Source organism: Brienomyrus brachyistius, chromosome 24 (assembly GCF_023856365.1).
Source record: "Brienomyrus brachyistius isolate T26 chromosome 24, BBRACH_0.4, whole genome shotgun sequence".
NCBI lineage: Eukaryota > Metazoa > Chordata > Actinopteri > Osteoglossiformes > Mormyridae > Brienomyrus > Brienomyrus brachyistius.
Window position 1 is genome coordinate 6,185,230 of NC_064556.1, and position 19,541 is coordinate 6,204,770.

At 43.1% G+C, this 19,541-nt stretch overlaps 1 protein-coding gene and 1 long non-coding RNA gene across 4 annotated transcripts in view; both read left to right on the forward strand.

The window, feature by feature from the left end:
* Positions 1 to 772: 772 nt before the first annotated feature.
* Positions 773 to 10,043, forward strand: LOC125720240 (uncharacterized). Its single transcript, XR_007385398.1, has 3 exons — positions 773 to 971; positions 7,778 to 7,973; positions 8,170 to 10,043. It is a non-coding gene; the product is annotated as an uncharacterized LOC125720240 (long non-coding RNA).
* A 46-nt stretch (positions 10,044 to 10,089) lies between these two features.
* The window catches only part of LOC125719904 (actin-binding LIM protein 3-like), a 72,361-nt gene continuing 62,909 nt past the window's right edge, over positions 10,090 to 19,541 (forward strand). Inside the window, exons 1-4 of one of the 3 annotated variants that reach the window (XR_007385239.1) lie at positions 10,090 to 10,386; positions 10,765 to 11,929; positions 14,704 to 14,861; positions 15,245 to 15,306. Coding sequence is in view for 2 of the 3 variants with exons in the window: in XM_048994749.1 (XP_048850706.1) it covers positions 10,768 to 11,929; positions 14,704 to 14,717 (1,176 nt within the window). In the remaining variant the exon portion in view is untranslated. Of the gene's footprint in view, positions 10,387 to 10,764; positions 11,930 to 14,703; positions 14,875 to 15,244; positions 15,307 to 19,541 lie in introns of those variants that run through there. The other 2 variants (XM_048994749.1, XM_048994750.1) reach the window with 2 other exon arrangements.

The following is a 19,541-nucleotide window of genomic DNA, read 5'->3' on the forward strand; positions in this document are numbered from 1 at the left end:
GGGGGTCACACAGAAGAGGTTCGTTATCTTGGCATCATTCCAACAAGTCCGTTCTGCAAATGCCTGTCCTGCGTGAGCCGCCCTGATCGGCCACAAGTGAGGTGGAACCATCTGGTAGCAAGTTCAGCTGCAAAGTTGGGGGCCACACAAGCTCACAGAGAGGGACCCGATCACCCAGCATCCACACCCAACCTGAACGGCAGCAGATCCCATCAGCGATGGTCCAGCATCTAATGGAAAAACCTTCCCAGAAGATCAGAGGCTACTACAACAACTAAGTATGAGCCAGTTTCATATTAAAACCCCTTGATTCAGAGGGATATGTTGGACAGGCTGGTGCCCCAGTACTTTTACCATGTAGTATAAATGCCCCCATGCCTGTGTTTGAATGATACCAGTACTGTTTTTTGACAGCAAACCTCCCAGTCTTGACCTGTAGATAACACACCCTGAACTTCTGCCGTTAGCTTTGCATGCTAAATTTAATGACACAAAGCAACAAGCTGTTTTTTTAAAAACTGTGGTTCCCCTTTTAGGCATCAAGCAGCGTGAAATGCTCTGAAATTGTCCCAGGCAACCTCCTTAGCATCACCAATTATGCCAGATAGATTACAGACTTCAGTGACGTTAAGTTCATTAATTAATTCTTTCGGCAACCAGTTCATGTCTGTTTCAGATTTAGCTATCAGTTGCTGATGGCTGTTTGTCATTCAAGACTTTGGACTGTAGACCTTTGTACCGGTGAATGTAAATATGGTCGGTCCATGCATGATACAGCACTGAACCCTGGGGGAAATGTAGAGGTGTGGAGAGTTCAGGTCCAGAAAGTAAAGATTTGGTTGAGAGTTGGTTTCAGGAAGTTTCAATAACCAGGAAGTGATTCTAATCCCGAACACTGCTGTTCTTCAAAGTGTCGCATAAAATCTGGAACTGGATTAATCTCCATCTCAAAGACTCCTCCGCACCCTGTGGTAAGTCCTGGTCATGACTCGCGAGGCAGCATCACCGGCGGAACCTTAAATCACCGACGCCGCAGTCGCATCTCGCTAGCGTCTTACGTTCCTGCCAACGCATACGTGCCGGCGTGTGTGCGCGTGTATCTCTGTTTGCGCGTGTGATCGCGTGTGTTCGTATACGCTCGGATCCCGAAGACGCTGCAGCAATGAGCAGCAGAATGATGCGTCAGATCAGCTCTCCTGTCTCTACAGGACATCTGCGTCAGGAGACGCCCGACCAGAGCAGCCAGGATGGTCAGGAACTTGTCTGTTTCGTCTGCTGAAATCAGGCAAACGTCTCTGGAGGGTTACGGGCAAAACACAGACTCAGGAGGAGTTTCAATCCAGAGACCATAAGACTTACAACCACTGCCTTTAGTACTGTCTCACAATTCCAACTACATTCATATGGAACTATCTGCTGATGCTGACTAACCTCAGGCTCTTGCTCACTATACAACACAACTGCACCTTCGCTTTAATATACATGGATTGCGGTACTTTAATATATGCGCACTGTACATCTTCTATGTCTTCTATATTTTCTATATCTATGCACACGTCTTTGGAGGGACCACATGTAGCTTCACTGCATGTTGTTCTTGTGTAGCTATGTACGAGAAATGCGCCCCCCCCCCCCCTCCCCCCCCCGAGCTGCCGACTTATACAAATGTAGATTCTGATTTGTAAAGCAAGCAAAACACTCATATGTAAATACATGCACGGCAGCTACTGCGATAAGGAAAAAAGTTCAGTGTATTTCTTTGACTAGAACATGAGGAAATATTGGTTTAGAGAAACTTCCCAGGAGGCTGTTTGGTTAAAACCCTCCTACTCAAAATACACATCAAATCCCCAGTCAGCTCATTCACTGCATTACAACTGAAATATTACAATTTCTTTTTCAAAATCAATTAGTATTACGATTGTTTTCTGAATAAGAAAGGAAACATTAGACCTACTTTCTTTATAGAGTCTCTGCAGAAATTACACCACTGTTTTTTATACATCACACACAGAAAACACCGGTATTGATAATTTAATAACTTATTAACTGGATAATAACATATTTTTTTGACCACTCACGTGTCATTACATTGTGTTATTGACACAAGGATAACAAACACTTTATTGTGACTGGTCGGTTACTGGAATCACTGGAATAGCTTACAGGGGAATGCATATCCAAAATCCATCCATCTATCCATCCATCCATCCATCCATCCATCCATTTTCCAACCACTTATCCAGTACAGAGTCTGTGGGGGGGTCTAGGCCAGTAGTGTAGTGGGTATATTGTGATGATTCCCCCCACACCCCCCCTCCACGCACATGCACACCCCAGCGCAACACCACACAACCCCATAATATTCATTCTAAATTCCCAACCACAGCTGCATTCGCCCAGCGTCTGTGCCCCAGTTTCTGAAACGTGCTCTTTGGTGGTCAGGGTGAGTGAGGTGAGGGAGTGAGAGCAGCCGCACTGGCCGTCTCCAAATCCAGTGTTTGCGAAAACAATCAGCTCGTGAAACTTCCCTCACAAAACATACGCTTCCTTAATTCCTCGCATATTTTTATCCATCCATACATTTCCTGAACCCTCTTGCCCTTGATACAGACATCCGGAGCTTTCTTAGCAGGTATACAGCCATATCATTTAACAATACACACAATATTTCAAACAATATTTTAAACAATACATGCAAATCCTGGATTGTTTTGGCTTCCCAGGACTGCAATGGAAATAAGTTACAATGCAGAATGGATGTATGTATGCATGTTTAATTTGTCATTCACTGCCCCTTTCACCCCATTTTTTGGCATTTCCTGATGCCCTGGTCACGCCCCCTGGCCACCCCCATCAGCCACACCCCCCTGGCCACACCCCTCAGCCACACCCCCTGGCCACACCCCCGTTCCCTGTTCCAGCACCATGAAAAAGTCTATGCACGTCACTAGCCCTTACTCCTCTCTCATTCCCTCTAATCCATGTATATATTCAAATACACCCCAAGCACAAAAAAAGTGAAGTATTTACCTCTTAGGAGTGAATGAGCAATACCATCTACGCTAATGTGCCTGAGTGAAAGCGGCACAGCTGGAACGGCAAGGAGGCAACGTTGATTTCTGAGAGCGAGGGAAACACTTGCTGCGATCACGTTTTTCATTTGCGTTACTAATGTAATCACAGAGACGCTTTAACCAACGACACTCGTTGCCCTACAGAGGAGCTGCTCCATCACGGCATCTCTCGAAAAGTCAAGGACACAGTGTGAAGATTTATGGACGTTTTATTTATTTTTTTTTGCATAAGTATTGCCGCCGTGCATGGAGGAGTGCCAATTAATTCACATATTTGCTTCATGCTTTTGTCCAGAACAAGTTGTGAATAAAGCATCATAAAGCTGGATCTTTTGGGAGCAGCACTCGCGGGGAGTGTGGCTCAGCAGGTTAGCATGATGTACCTGTAATCAGAAGGCTGTCGGTTCAACACCCAAATATCTGTCAACTGAGCGATGTCACCAATGTACCAATTTTTCCAAAGACTAGCTGACCCCTTGCTCTCAAAAATGGCATGTTGCTTTGCATAAACGTGTCTCTTAAATAAAGCACTTTGATTCAGGTCCTTGAATGAGCAGATTTCAGGGTCAGAAGGCAAGCGAACATCATTTTGTCTTAGACAGGGGGCGCCAGCGGTGGAGCTTGCACACAGCGCCATATGGGTACTGAGTCAACTCCCAGCTACTACTTCACCAGGCTTCGGGCGGCTTTTAGTAAGCGGAGTGCTGCACTATTTATATACACTCACATGTAACACATGGAATCATCCATCCATTTTCTGTGACCACTTGCCCTATTCAGGATCATGGGGGTCCAGAGCCTAACCTAGGGGCCACAGGTGCAAGACAGGGAACAACCCAGGATGGGGCACCAACCCACGGCAGGGTACACTCACCACCATTCAGTCACACACGCACACACACACAATGCACATGTCTGTAGTCCAATATTTGTGCAGGCTTTACATTCTTCTATGGGTATAACCCTAATCCCAGCAATGACACCCTTAACCCCCCAAAATGGTCCCCACAACGTCAGAATAACAGATTTTTATCACATTGTGGGGACATTTGGTCCCCTTAATGTAATTTATGCATACAGTAACCCACAGACACACAAAAGGGCAGAGACAGACAGATAGACACACACACACACAGTGGAGATGGAAGGTATGAGGCCAACATGCCCCCCCCAGTAACTGAAATATAAAATAATAGTCCAAAACAGGAATGCAATAAAACCATTTTCGTCTTCATTGCAAAGTGATATTATGAAATATCTGTTTATTGTTTTTTTTACTCAATGAAATTACTTTTTCAGCTCATTTTAGGAGAAAAACAATCACTGGCCAATTCCTGGAATGAAGGACACAGTGTTTACACGCATCATGAATTGGATGGGGTAGAGGAAATATTCAGGCCACCAACCTTTTTAGATATTTTGGTGGGGGGTGTTCAGATTTTGTTGCACACAAGCTGGTCAATAAGGATTTTTATGGCATCGTGTAACTGTTTGTGCTATTGGTCTGGGAGGTTACTAATGTACTGTAATGTCCTGTGCCGGGTGTAGCATGTACCCATGGTAGCCTACTCCTGTCTGAACTCTTATCTGTACTCCTATCTGTACTCCTGTCTGAACTCCTATCTGTACTCCTATCTGTTCTCCTATCTAAACTCCTATCTGTACTCCTATCTGCACTCCTGTCTAAACTCCTATCTGTACTCCTGTCTGAACTCCTATCTAAACTCCTATCTGTACTCCTATCTGCACTCCTGTCTAAACTCCTATCTGTACTCCTGTCTAAACTCCTATCTGTACTCATATCTGTACTCCTGTCTAAACTCCTATCTGTACTCCTATCTGTACTCCTATCTGTACTCCTGTCTGTACTCCTATCTGCACTCCTGTCTAAACTCCTATCTGTACTCCTGTCTAAACTCCTATCTGTACTCATATCTGTACTCCTGTCTAAACTCCTATCTGTACTCCTATCTGTACTCCTGTCTGAACTCCTGTCTGTACTCCTATCTGTACTCCTGTCTGAACTCCTATCTGTACTCCTGTCTAAACTCCTGTCTGAACTCCTATCTGTACTCCTGTCTGACCTCCTATCTAAACTCCTATCTATACTCCTGTCTGAACTCCTATCTAAATTCCTATCTGTACTCCTGTCTGTACTCCTATCTGAACTCCTGTCTAAACTCCTATCTGTACTTCTGTCTGTACTCCTATCTGTACTCCTGTCGGTACTCCTATCTGTACTCCTGTCTGAACTCCTATCTGTACTTCTGTCTGTACTCCTATCTGTACTCCTGTCTGTACTCCTGTCTGAACTCCTTTCTGTACTCCTGTCTAAACTCCTATCTGTACTCCTGTCTAAACTCCTATAAGTACTCCTATCTGTACTCCTGTCTGAACTCCTATCTGTAATCCATTCTGAACTCCCATCTGTACTGCTGTCTGTTTTCCTGTCTGAACTCCCATCTGTACTGCATACCCTTGTCTATACTCTTGTCTTTACTTCTGCCTATACTGTCATCTGTACTCCCATCTATACTCCCATTTGTACTCTTTTCTATACTCTGGTCTATAATCCCATCTGTCCTCTTTTCTGTACTCCCATCTATACTCCCATCTGTATTCTTTTCTGTACTCCCATCTATACTCCCATCTGTACTCTTTTCTGTACTCCCATCTATACTCCCATCTGTACTCTTTTCTGTACTCCAGTCTGCTGTAACTATTGTAAATGTGCTTATTGCAAGGTTGTAGTCATTATCTCCTTGAAAGTATACTAAGAGATCACTGGGCAGCCAGGTTCCCAAACTAAGAGTCAATATGGAATTTTAACAGTGGGTTTAAGTCTCTTTGTGCATCATTAAGGAACCTTCCAACAAGAAAAGATTTCCCAAACTTTCTGCATATTTATAATACTAAGACATACTGTTTTAATACAGAGACGGTTATATGCACTGAGACTATTTAATTGGGACCAAGCATGAATATTTGTATCAGTTACATGAACATTAGACCGTGTCTGTCCCATTTTGGCTTTCTGTGTGAACTTTCCATGACCTGGGACAAGTGGAGAGTGGGGGAGGGGCAGGATTGGTGTGTGGGCAGAGGGTCTGTGTGGGCCTGCTTGGGAGCCACGTCTCACTCCCTGGGCGGGAGGAGTGAGGTCACCAGGTGTCCCATGAGATTGGCTGAGCTCAGTTTTATGGCAGCCAGCTTGACACTTTCTTCCCCCCTGGGGTGAAAATCAGTGCAAGGCCCGTGAAGTCAGTAACCTTTCAGGTTGTTATGGAAAGAGATGGATTCTCTGGGAAAACGAATCGTCTAATCAGAAAATTTATGTCATGTCCGGAACAGGGAAGCAGGCGAAGGTAGCTGTGGAAACGAATAAATGGGATTTATTCGGGCTGACATACTCAAAACAAAATTAATGACCGGACTGGGGAAAACATAGGTAACGCAGACTTAAATACATTGGACTAATGACAACAACAAGAAACAGCTGGTAAACACGAGGATTCCACACGAGGTAGACGAGGGGGCGTGGCACATGGGAGGAGCAGACGAGCAGGGCATGACGATTTAAATGTTGAATTCCTGGACAGGGAATAATTTTATTAGGTTCTTGCTTTGTTAGAAGTTGCTGTGTAGCTCCTGTTTCCAATCCTCCGTACACTTATACCAGGGCATCCACTGCAAGCTCAGCCCAGTCGCATTACTGCCTTCTCGACGGCACGTATGTCTGTAATGTGCTGTTCGCCTCACTCCTATGCCGCTTTGGACAAAAGCATCCATTAAATAAAAGTAACTGTATAATTTTAAAGAAGCATCCTTTGTCCAATTATTGTTACTTTGGTGCAGATGGCGGACATGATGACATCACTGAGGGCACAGGCAGTGAACACCAGGGGGTCACGGTGGGTCAAGCCAAACACAGATCATAGAGGTGCTTTTCTGATAAAAATAACAAAATAAACAAAGCTGGGCGGATGAGAGGGGGGTCAATAAAAGCAGGCGCTTCATTTGCCTGACATCAGCACTCCAGTCTAGAGCTACTAGGGGCCAAGACAAAAAACAGAGAGAGTTACTGATGTTGGCAATGAGAGCCGGTGGTCGCTTCTCATTGGTCATCACAGTCACATGACTCTCCCACTCGCTCTTCTCTTTTTATTGCAGCCATTTATATTAATAATATGAAGCCTTTGAATGCCAAACAAGACATATATACAAGTACCACTTGTGAACGGCAGTCGTGTTTCACACCAGTTCGAGCACATTAGTGTTATTTTTAATTTAAAAAAACTGTAACACTATACAAATAGGACAAATATAGCAAGATACTATTACTTATGCATTAATTAACCACAAACTAAGTCTTAGTTACATACTGATCTCATGCCTGTTCATCATTACTGAATGATAACACATCTATTATCTCAAGTAGCAACTATATTTGTTTGCGATTTGTTCATAATTTGTACTTCACTATTAACAGAGTTATTGTTAATTATTTGTGCCCCATCATGTAAAGCGTTACAAAAAAATGTTTAGTTAAGTGAAACAGTACACGTTTGTTTCATAAGACAGTTTTTGGGCAGGGAGTTACAATTCCTGCCGGGCAGATGTGGGTCTGTGACGAACTCCCACCGTACCACTGCCACTCCATTTGTGTGTGAATGCTATAACCGCCTACTTTCTGACTGCAGGATCCGAAGAAACAATTAAAGACACGGCACGTAACAAAGAACAACTCTGGTCTCTATTCCACATCGGACCAACAGGGGAGCCACGGTATTCTGGAAGACGCACAGACACAAGACCCTTACCGAAGTGTGAAACTGGCTGCCTGCAAGCATTTAGTCTGAATGCTCCTTCTCTCAGCTTTACCTCACACTCGGTCATGTAAGACAGATTCCATTCTCGCATCTTCTACATGTGCACCTTATTTGCCGCTTTGCTTTCCTTGTTGCAGTGTCTCCACCGTAGCTTTTATACAAGGAGCATAATTGCATCAAATAGTCAAATAAAAGCTGATATTAAGTATGATATTATTATAATGTGAGGGGAAATGATCTAACTTTCGTTTTACCCCTATTAGGGCAGCCTGCATAAACACACAGAAGGCAGACTCAGCAGATACCGACTGCAATGTCATCCTGTTTCCCTACGAAAACATCGAAGGTCCCGAAATCTCGCTGTCGCCTGGCGGGAGCCCAGCCAGGGCCAGACACGCGAATGTCACGCAACGTGCAGCGGAAGGGTCTTCGGTGGCATGAGGCGACATTTTTACAGGAAGTGGGGCGTCCACACAGGACGTGGCTGAGAACACAGTCTGAGGGGTTCTGAAGGAAGGGGCAATTTCATCCTGACACTGATGGTGACATCAGAGGCTACTGTCCCTTAACAGCTAGCCAAACACATAACATAATGAGAGGGGTAGAGGAAATGGCACCTTTTAAGGTTAAAACCTGAAACAAACTGGGCTCTGCGAAAATTAGGCCCGTCATACTGATTTCAGACTTTTCCTTACTATCCCCTCTTACTATGATGCACACGGAAACGAACATGAATAAGTGGAAGGGGATTAAATTTAGTCAGAGCATCTGTGGACAGAAGGTCATGGGTTCAGATCCCATGGTTGTGATGTCATTGTTAGGCCCCTGAGCAAGGTCTTCAATCCCAGTCGCTGCCGGTATTGGCCGATCCTGCTCTCTCAGATCTTCCTTGTGAGAGTAAATAAAAGCTAAACAAACAAATCCAGTAAAATTTAAAGGAATGAAAAGGTAGAAGTTAAGAAAGCATGAGCTAATACGAACTGGAAATAATTAATCTTGTATTTTATGGATACTGCAGCAAAACGGTGAGATTAGGCTACAGATTGCTGATGATCATGCCGTCCGGGTTTTACGACCCGATAAAACGACTTCTTGGGCATAACGGGAACAGAGCTTGTTGGATTAAGAGAAATCGTGCGGATATAAATATGGAAAGCCAATCAGATACTGAGCTCTAATGACAGCGAATCACGCGGCAATAAATCACAGCGGAGTAGGTTAGGGACTGAGACGTTCCCTGCTTCTGCGGCTCAGAAGCGAGCGTTTCATTACACCTTCATCACCCTCTTGCACCAGGGCCGCATCCAGAGTCTCTGTGAACGTCGCCTGAGGCAGGGGGCCGAGGAAAACCCCGTCGACAGAATCGCAGAGGCTATCGCCAGTGAGGACATTTCTCACATACCCAGTGGTGTCAGGACACGCATAGTGGCGTAGATCTGCCAGAAAATTACATCTCAATCTGCCTTTTACAGCAATACTCAAAACTCAGCGATTAGTAAGGACTTTTATAAAGGGTCATGCTACCTTTCTTTTAGGGATATTGTAATGAGGTTAATTATTCTCTTCAAAAATCTCCAAGGTTTTGCAAACATAGACTAAAAACATGCGCACAGCCAGAAACGAATGCTGACCAGAATTATTATATTCCTTGAATAAATAATATCGGGAATTTTATTCATTTATAAACGTTCACATACATTTTCATCCCATGTGCTTTACTGTCACACCATGTTATATTGGCAAATCTGTGCACTTCTTGAGCTCTGGGAAGAAACGCTTAATTGAATTATACAGCCGTGGGTATTAATGCAGCTGCTGCATATTAATATTCGACGCTGATGAGATAAAGAATGCAGAGTCAGTGCAGAACCTCAAAAAAACACACCCAATGTGCCTCTCAGAGAAGAAATCTTGTGAGCTTCATGATGGTAAATAAGAACGTATGATAAAAATGTAAAAGAATTTCAGATTGAAATACACTTCGGCATACAAATTTTTGATATATCCTCTTTTTCGATTTTGCTGCAGAAGACAAACCTAAATCATTTCACCCCAGCAACCCTAAAAAGTCAAATCTCACAAAAAAAAAAAAAAAAACACTTTATTACATTCTGACTTCAGCACCAGCGCAGTTGCAACTGGTATTGCCGATGTGGGGGGCGGGGGGGGGGGGGAGAAAAAAAAGTTCTTTCTTTCTGTCAGCCTGATTGGCTGCTGCTGGTGTCTGATGTCACAGGCTCATGTTATAAGTGCTCTGACGAATAGGCAGAGAGCCATAAGCGATGCCAGAGCGCTTCCTTTGACTTTGCAAGTGGGCAAGATAGATAGATAGAGAGAGAGAGAGAGAGAGAGAGAGAGAGAGAGAGAACCCAGCAAGCTAAATGAAATGAGAGTCTGAACACTTATGGGAACTCTTTTAGATTATCGCTTTCCTTTTCATAAGGATTACACCTGAATCAGAAAGAGCAGCACTCACAGAGGTTTGTAAATTTACCTGCATTTACCTTTCATTTACTTTGCTCTTTGCAATGTATATTGTAACAGATCTTCGGAAAATTAAGAAAAAACTGAAATATGCTTGGGTTTTTGATGAGACTGCAAACAATAACATCTACATTAAATATATGAAATTTCTTTTGTTCGTCTTTTATAATCTGTAATAAAATTCTGATGTGGACGGGGCTTAAGTTTACTACTTTAGGCTTTTGGGTGTGAAGTATTTAGGGTTTTCTGTACCTTGAAAATGTACCGAAACCGTGTTTTTTGTGAGGGATTTTACTCTAGCGTGTCGCCCTCGTGAAACGCTCACTGCTTCTCCCATTATTTATTTTTTTTTTATCGCCTGCCGTGGATGTCAGATCATGGAAAGTACGGAAGCAGGGGTGGAATTAAACGATTCCGCCGAGCTGAACGGCTCTTCTGCAGACGCGGTCGCCCCCGGATTCAGCAGCGCCGAGGCGGCCCTTCTGGGCCTGCTGATGGCGCTGTTGGTGCTGGGCATCGTCTTCGGTAACGTGCTGGTGATAACGGCCATCGCCAAGTTCCAGCGGCTGCAGACGGTCACCAACTACTTCATCGCGTCGCTGGCCTGCGCCGATTTGCTCATGGGCTTGGTGGTGGTTCCCTTTGGCGCCTGCTACATCATCCTCAACACGTGGCATTTCGGCAGCTTCTGGTGCGAGTTCTGGACGGCCGTGGACGTGCTATGCGTGACGGCGAGCATCGAGACGCTGTGCGTGATCGCGCTGGACCGCTACTTGGCCATCACCTCGCCGTTCCGCTATCAGATGCTGCTGACCAAGTGCAAGGCCCGCGTGGTGGTGCTGACTGTGTGGTTGGTGGCCGGCCTCATATCCTTCCTGCCCATCCACATGAAGTGGTGGATCTCCGATGAACCGGAATCCCTCCGCTGCATGAACAACAGCCACTGCTGCGAGTTCAACACCAACGCCGCCTACGCCATCGCCTCCTCCATCGTCTCCTTCTACATCCCCCTGGTGGTCATGGTCTTCGTCTACAGCCGCGTCTTCCAGGAGGCCAAGAAGCAGCTGTGGAAAATCGAGAGGTGCGAGGGTCGCTTTCTCAGTCACGGCAGCAGCCTGGCTAAGGAGAGTCACGGCATTGAAGCCAGGAATGGAAAAAGGACCAAATTTTGCCTGAGGGAGCACAAGGCCCTGAAGACCTTAGGGATGATCATGGGGATCTTCACCCTGTGCTGGCTCCCCTTCTTCGTCCTCAACGTGGTGACGGCCATCTGGAAGATCGAGAACATCAAGCTGACCTTCAGGATACTAAACTGGATAGGCTACGCTAACTCCGCCTTCAACCCGCTCATCTACTGCCGGAGCCCCGATTTCAGGTTTGCGTTTCAGGAAATCCTGTGTCTGAAGAGGGTGTCCTTCACCAAACAGGGAAGTTCCAACGGATACATATGTGGGGGGACCAGCTGGCTCAGTGAACTGCAATCCAGGAACAGGTGCGACTCGGGCGCCAGGAATGTGGACGCAGGGAACCTGGAAAAGGGTGAGAATATGTTGCCCCAGAAAACTCAAAGTCCAACTGAAACAATCAAAGCTTTAACCACTGCCCTTTAACTCTAAAAAAGCTCACGTCTCGTTGGTAATATATATATATTTTTTCAAACAAATGACCAATAACACACACAGGTTTAGAAAAGAGTTTTAATTATGTGTTTTATTCTGGAAACTTTGCCATAAAGTTGTATATATACAGGTTGGGCTGTGTGTTGTACTTGAGTTACGTGTAAATAATGTCCATTTTAGTAACATTTAATTTTCAGTTATCTACCTCAGTTTGTAATGTGAGACGTCCTGGGTGTTGTTATTTATGAAAAGCCAAACGCTCTTAACACTTTCAGACCTTTTTATTTCTACACTCAATAGCAACTTTCAGATCCTTTGATTTAAAAAAAAAACAACCATTTCATTGAACATTAGTTTCAACGTTGTGTTAAATTAATTATTTTTATACTCGAACAGAGTCTGACAGCTATGTAGAGTAAAGTATCCAGTTTGTTCTGGATAATCAGGGAAATAGGGTCAAACTGAGAAACATTCCATAAACATTGGGGGCTTTGTCTGAACGAACAGATGACCGCACGATAGTGATCGATGGCGCAGCAATGAAAGAGGGGAGAAAGTAACAAGCCGCTGATGGGAAGAAACAGGTGCAGAGAGTGAAACCTGCACTTACAACGGGCGCTTTTTCCAAAAACGCTTAAGCGTCAGATAATAATAATAATACTAATACTAATAATAATCACAGCCTCGGAAGACATTCAGGTTGTCTTACTGCTAAACTCTGTACTTAGAGGTTACAGATGCCCGCGCACGTTGCGTCATTTTTCACAGACTGGCGAAGTATTGAAAACAAAGCAATAGCTATACTTTCTGCTGGAAGACTAACTAGAATATGTATATACATAGTAAGTTCGTGTGTTTTTATATGTAAGTGAAGCATCGCAAAAGTGTTTTTTACATGAATGTTATTGTCTTACTGATCTGATGCTGTTGAGAAGCTGCACTGTGCCATCGTACTGTGGTGTTTATATATATATATATGTTTATCTGCATAAATGGCTGCTATTTGAAATCTAGCCAGGCGTCGGTGAACTTTCAAAGCATCTTTTCCCCCTCTCTCTCATAGCTTAAATGGCTAGTAGTTAGAGATCCGTGAATGTATACAGAGCTGTTTTTCATTTACAGAACGTGGTAAACATTTTCTGAACCTGTTACGCCTCGGGATTTGTCTCGTAAACGCACCAACAAAACGTGCGGCCCCTACAGACGACTGAAGAATTTGCTGCATGTTCAGAATGACGATATAAGTGCAACTTGAATTGTGTTTATGTGGATCACGTTTGTTCCTCTCCAGTCACTTCGATGCACTTTTATTGGTATATGTCGCCCCCTTATGGTTGCACTGAACACTGCAGGCTGTCTGCAGCAATTAGCCCATCAGAAAAGCCCGGAATATGAATTTATAGTCTGTGAGTTTGTATAGTGTATGTTCGATATCGTGCTTGAACTACATCGACACAGCAGCTAACCAGCTGTCTTTGCATTCCTTAAGCAATATTGAAAGTAGATTCCGCTAAAATGTACTGCTATCCTTAGAAACTGACCTTAATACTGAGACTGCATGCCTGTAGCAGAAGCGAAATCATTTCACACGCAGCTTCTTTCTTAATTTCATACTTTTTCGTAATCTGTCTGATTGAAATAATCAGCTACACCGCATCAAAAAGTAAAAAAAAAAAAAAAAACAGTCTTAATGGTGCAGTTGTTGTTGAGACAGTATCATGCTAAAATATTCTGTAAAATTAATAAGTGATGACTTGAACCGGATGTGCTTCTATTTCCTCATGGTGTAACAATAGCCTGTGTACCTGTGGTCCTTTGCTGCTCAGGGGTCTGGTTATCAGGCTATTTTTTTGACCAGCTGCTCGATGCATATTTAAAGGCTGTTAAAAAAAATCTCTGTGGCAGCTGATTACGGAGAATTCAGCATACATGTTGCATGCGATCAAAATGCACGTTTACCGTAAGCATTAAACCACTTACACGAGTCTGCATATCGCTGTGTTGAGCAAAACGTCAGTGTTCAGAGATCACGTGATCACATATTTATTAAACAAATGTCCAATGAAGTTTGTATTTCAGTAATAAATATCTTTAATGCGTATCATGTTGTGATTTTTTTTCTCCTATCCTTGCATCATACACAGTCGCAAAGTATATCGCAGAATTTAATTTCCTGTGTTGAGATGAGATGAAACTTTTTTTCCTAATAAAGATAAAATTGACCCAATAAATCCACACAGAGTATATGCTAAGCAGTCTCTCCTTAGTGAAACTCTCCCCCTCTCTCATACAGGCAGATTTGCAGCATTCACCAGTTAGCCCTCAAAGCATCTTTTTAAAGGTGAATTACCCAGCGTTTAAGCAGGATTCAATGACACAACCGTGAATGCATGAGAAAATATGGACCAAGTAGCTCGATACCCGAAATGAAACACATTATTTTGCGAACAGGAGGGGAAAGAGTTCCAGAATCAATGTGCTTTGTCATTCTTAAAAACAGAGAAAATTATGAAAGACATTCGTTAAAGGAGCCCGCTGGAGCAAACTAGAATTCAGTGAGACATATAAGAAGGTGCGAGGCCCTTTCTCAGGTATATTTCTGCAGCTAAACACAGCCGAGTCATTTATTAAATTACAGTGATTCGCTTCGTTGCTTTCAGATGCGGCTAGCTAATTATTCTTCTTTTGAATCAGAACTGGAACCATGAATGTCGGTCCAGCGTAGAGAATTGCTTTTAAAGAGACGTGGGAACCAGGACAGACTCACCCCGAACTGATGGGAAAGGGAAGGGTCACGTGACCACGTGACGCAAACTGGAGCCTGGAGCAGCGTTGAAGCGCATGTGCGAAAGGTATAATAAAGACACTAAAAAATATAATAAACTCTGCAAAATCTCCATTTAAACTCCTTCTCGGTCATCTGGTCTTTTGCAGCAAAACGATGTCAAGAGAATGTCGTGTTATTTTTGTAATTTTTATTTATATTTATTTTACCATGTCAGCAATCACACCAAAGGACGCAGGCTGTGCATGGCAAATAAAGATTATTCAGATTTTTATTCTTTCAGAGGAGTGAATCTGGTTGATGATGTAATGTTTTCATATCTGGGAGTTGATTGGGGAAATTCAGAATAATTTCAGCATGACCAATCATGGCACTTGATCAAATAACCTCCAGGTTGACATTCTCCACCCTAATCTATTCTTCTGCTTCTCTGCCCCCCTCATTCTCTAGGTATACAAAGCCGGTTATCAGGCAGCTCTTATCTCCGGAGTTTGCACAATGCCGAGGCTGCGGTCTTAGCTACTGCAGGTCTCCTCGCATTAACCCCGCTCCATCAGTGTGAGTCAGTGAGGAGTTTAATTCAATTCCATGCAGAGTTTCCAGGGCTGAGTTACGAAAGACGCAGGCAGCGTGCAAACAGAGACGGATCACCGCAGACGAGCAACTTGCATTATGCTGCCGAATTCCTCCTAGTAAAATGAAATATACGTATTTAACAAAAGAGGCGAATGTTTAGCTCAAATATTTCTGTACTTTTTTTTCTGTCGAGTGCCCCGAGACATCGCACATTCAGACTAGGGTCTTTTAAGGAAAACTCCCTTAATTAATTACCCAGGTGATTAGACGCCTGAGTTTAACATGTCCTGAACTCACAGGAATGTAGGCTCCTGTTTCTGATAAACCAGAGATAAACCTACCTGCTCCAAACCGAACACATATGAAAGCAATACAAAATAATGCATGTACACCCTGAGGTTGTGTAATATTATAGAATTATGACCATAACTCCTGGAAAACATGTCCCTCCATTCATCTTCGAATCAATTATCCCGACCAGGGTTACAGAGATAGCATATAATATGTTACCAATAACATCTCCAAATTGTAATTTATCAAAATATTTTCTCTAACAGTCTAAGACACTGGAAGTTGCCAAGACCACACTGTAACATCGTAACAAATTGTGTCTCATTTATTGGCTCATGACATTTTTGCAAAAGGAGAGTTGAGTCAAATATAAGCTCTCAATATCCTACATCCGGCGGTAACAAATCGGCGCCGAATCGTGTAGGTTCCCAGAGAGTAATGTTGTGATTTACCTGTCATGTACAATTCATAAATTCTGCTTAATTCAGAAATTCCGCTTTAAAATCCACATGCAGGATTAATGTTAATGAGTCATTAATGAGTCATTCTACCGTTATATTTTAAGTAAATTACCAAAAACAAAACAATAAGATCTGCAATTTTCAATAGTTTTAATGGCACTGAAAAAATGAATGAATGCATATCTTACAAACCCAGGTCTTTAACCTTTTTAATATAGATGGGAGTTGAGGGAAAATGCCAGGGCAGAAAGGGGGCACGGTCTGAAATATGAATCTTGCAAATGATCACAGATATAAACATTGAAATACTAGACTATTGATAGAACTATATTTGTATTCAAAATATATTTCCACCATAAAGGTTAAATTATGTGGAAGAAAAATGATTGACACAAAAGTTTAAGTAACAAAAGTTTGTTATTAAAACAGTTCTCCAGGGTTACGTCTCCAGGGTTACGTCTGCTGAGATGCACTCGTTCGTATATATAGTGTTGCATTTTTCAAGAATCTAGCGGTGCTTCCAGATGAGTATATTCGAGTCAAATCCAAATCTGCAGACCTTAAGACTACGTGATTAAAATCCGCCGTCTGAAATGTAAACATGAAGCAGTAAATCTGAATTTAATCACACCAAAATGACACTGACGTGGTGAGAAAATACGAAACGGAAGCTGTAGCCAGTGAGCGTTTGAGGAGAACTGAAATTATTCGCCCTTTAGCAACCTTCACCGGAAGCCCTGTAGCTGAAGTAACTTTTTATGAGTGATGTATCATTCCGCGCGATTTTCAAGAATTAACATACATATTGCAGAAACAAAAGCAGGCCTGCACATCAAACTTAAAGGACTCGCGAGATCTAAAGCACAGCTGGTAGATGGAGCCCTGCATATTTACCCATAAAATGAGCTCATATCATATGCACACTCTACATAAGACCTCTCAGTACACTGTGGTGCATTAATGGGAAGTAAAACAGGCTGATTAATCATGAACCATAAATATCTAAGTTCTTAAGGATGCACTTTGCTTTTCTCAAAGAAATGCCAAGAACCACAAAGGAAACTGGGTTGTGCTGCATGAAAACGGCTTAAAGAACCTGCCACTCATTTCAGAAGCGTTTCCTGGAACATCTGGAATGTGCCGGTCCTTATTCTAATCAGAAAGACAGGAGTTATTTCTGTGTAAGGCTTGTTACAACACAGCATGTAATAATGCCGCATAATGTGGTAACTTGACAAAATGCAAGAAAATGTCGTCACATAACGTGTTATTACATAATGCATTGTAAGAACACATTATGTAATTACACTGCAAAATGTTACAAATTTATACTACATTAAAATTTTATATTGCAACATTACCCTTTTATCATTATTGTTATTGTTACCATCATTCGGTTTGTTACATTCTATCGAGTTACTGCACAATGTAGCATTATTACATAGCGTGTTGCTACTAAGCTTTTTCTTGTACATATATGCACCATACACAAGATGTTTTCTTCAGCCCAGCTTCAGTATTTTATAAAAGTAATCTCTGGAAAACAAAAGATCTTAGTTGGGTATTCTAGGGCACTGGCTGTGCAAGGAAACCATTTTCCAAAAGTGTGAAGACCGTGGATTTTTAACGGCTAAAAAAAGCCTAGATACAATCAGACAGGAATTTGTCCCAACAAACAGCAATAACTGCCACCATTTTAGTTCAACCAAGGCGTGGCAAGAAAGGCGTCGAGAGTGCCTTCTCATCATGGACAGCTAAAGTCCACCTTCAGCCATCTCTGTGCTGAAAAATTAATTCTGAGAGAAGTAAAATGTTCTGTACGCAATATTCTGGATGGATGTTCTGGATGGACAGAACTGGGGTGAAAAGGTGTCTAGATCAGCTGGGTGTGCCGAGTACTGGTGACAGGTTGCTGACACTTGAATAGAACGTGATCTGTTCACCGATAGTGACACAAGGACCAGGATCAAAGCCCGTCATTAAGCCATCAGCGATACAGTTCATCAGAGCCCCGGAACACGGAGGATTCTGTTCCAGATCTAACAAAGACTGAGTCATTTTACAGTTTAAAACCGAGCGATCGACACCATGTTAATGAGATTCACAGGGAAAAAATCTGCCACTGAAAACATTGACGAACGAGAAACCTGTAACAGTCAGAGAATGTGGCTTGACACTCTCTACGAAAACAGACCTTTTGCGAAATGAGCCGTAGCCGTAAGCTTAATAAGGCACTTTCTGAAGTGTGCATCAATAACGCATGAAGAGGTTTTCTTATGAATGAAACCTCTATTAAATGAGCTCAGGGCAGCATCTAAAATGAGTGACTCGCGGGCTCAGTGATCGAGGCCCCTGCGCCTGTGGTCAGAAGGTCGTTGGTTTGAGCCCAACTTGAGCAGAACAGTCAGATGTCTGTGGGCCCTTGGGCAAGGCCCGTACCCCCAAGCCCCATGGGCACTGCTGCTGGTGGCTGTAAAGCTCGCTCTCACCTACATGTGTGTCACGGAGAGCAGGATGGGATAGGAAAAATGCGATTTTCCTTGTGGGCAGCAATAAGTGTTATTATTAATCTTATGAAATTACACTGGCTCACGGGAGCCCAAGGGTCATCCATACACTCTCATCTTTATACCCATTAAATGCAGATGTAGATGGACGGCACCTGTGCTATCAACATGCTAGAAATGGAATCAGCCCAGAACTCCACCAACTGACGAGTAGGGTGAGATCAGTGTACAGCCCAGTTCGGTTCTTTTGATTGACGTTCTGGCCGGTTCCACCAAACGGGAGGTCTATATCCCTAACTATACACCAGAGAGAGACAGGCTTGTGGCTTAATCTCCCACAGATGGACCAGAGCGTTTAATACACTTCAGAGGTCGAAGTGACAGTGATAGAGCTTCTTCTGTTTCCTGAAATCGATGAATTAATGCCTCACACTTTAGAAATAGGTGAAGTTACACCTATTGACTAACAACTGACTAATCAAAATGAGAAATATCAGAGGGAGTGTGCCTTTCAGAGCCACTGGGTGGATAGGGGTTTACATTATTACATTTACATTTTTAGCACATGCTTTTATCCAAAGCAATATACATAAGAAAGCAGGGTCAGCCAGTCTTGGTCAGACAGTCAAGGTCAGTCAGTCTGGGTCAGACAGTCAAGGTCAGGTCAGTCCCTGGACCAACTAGAGTTTAAGGGCCCTGTTTAGGTGCCCAACTCTGAAATCATTCTGCCAACCCTGTGATCTGAACCAGTGACCTTCCGATCACAGGGGCAGCGTTGTAACCCAGTGAATACACACCTTTGCTTTGGTACGAAAATAAACATCTTTCCCCATTGGAATGTACAATAAAGGTTCATTGCAAGGAGATAATTGCTTGGGGCTGCTTCTGTTTATAACAGACACTTGTGTCAGA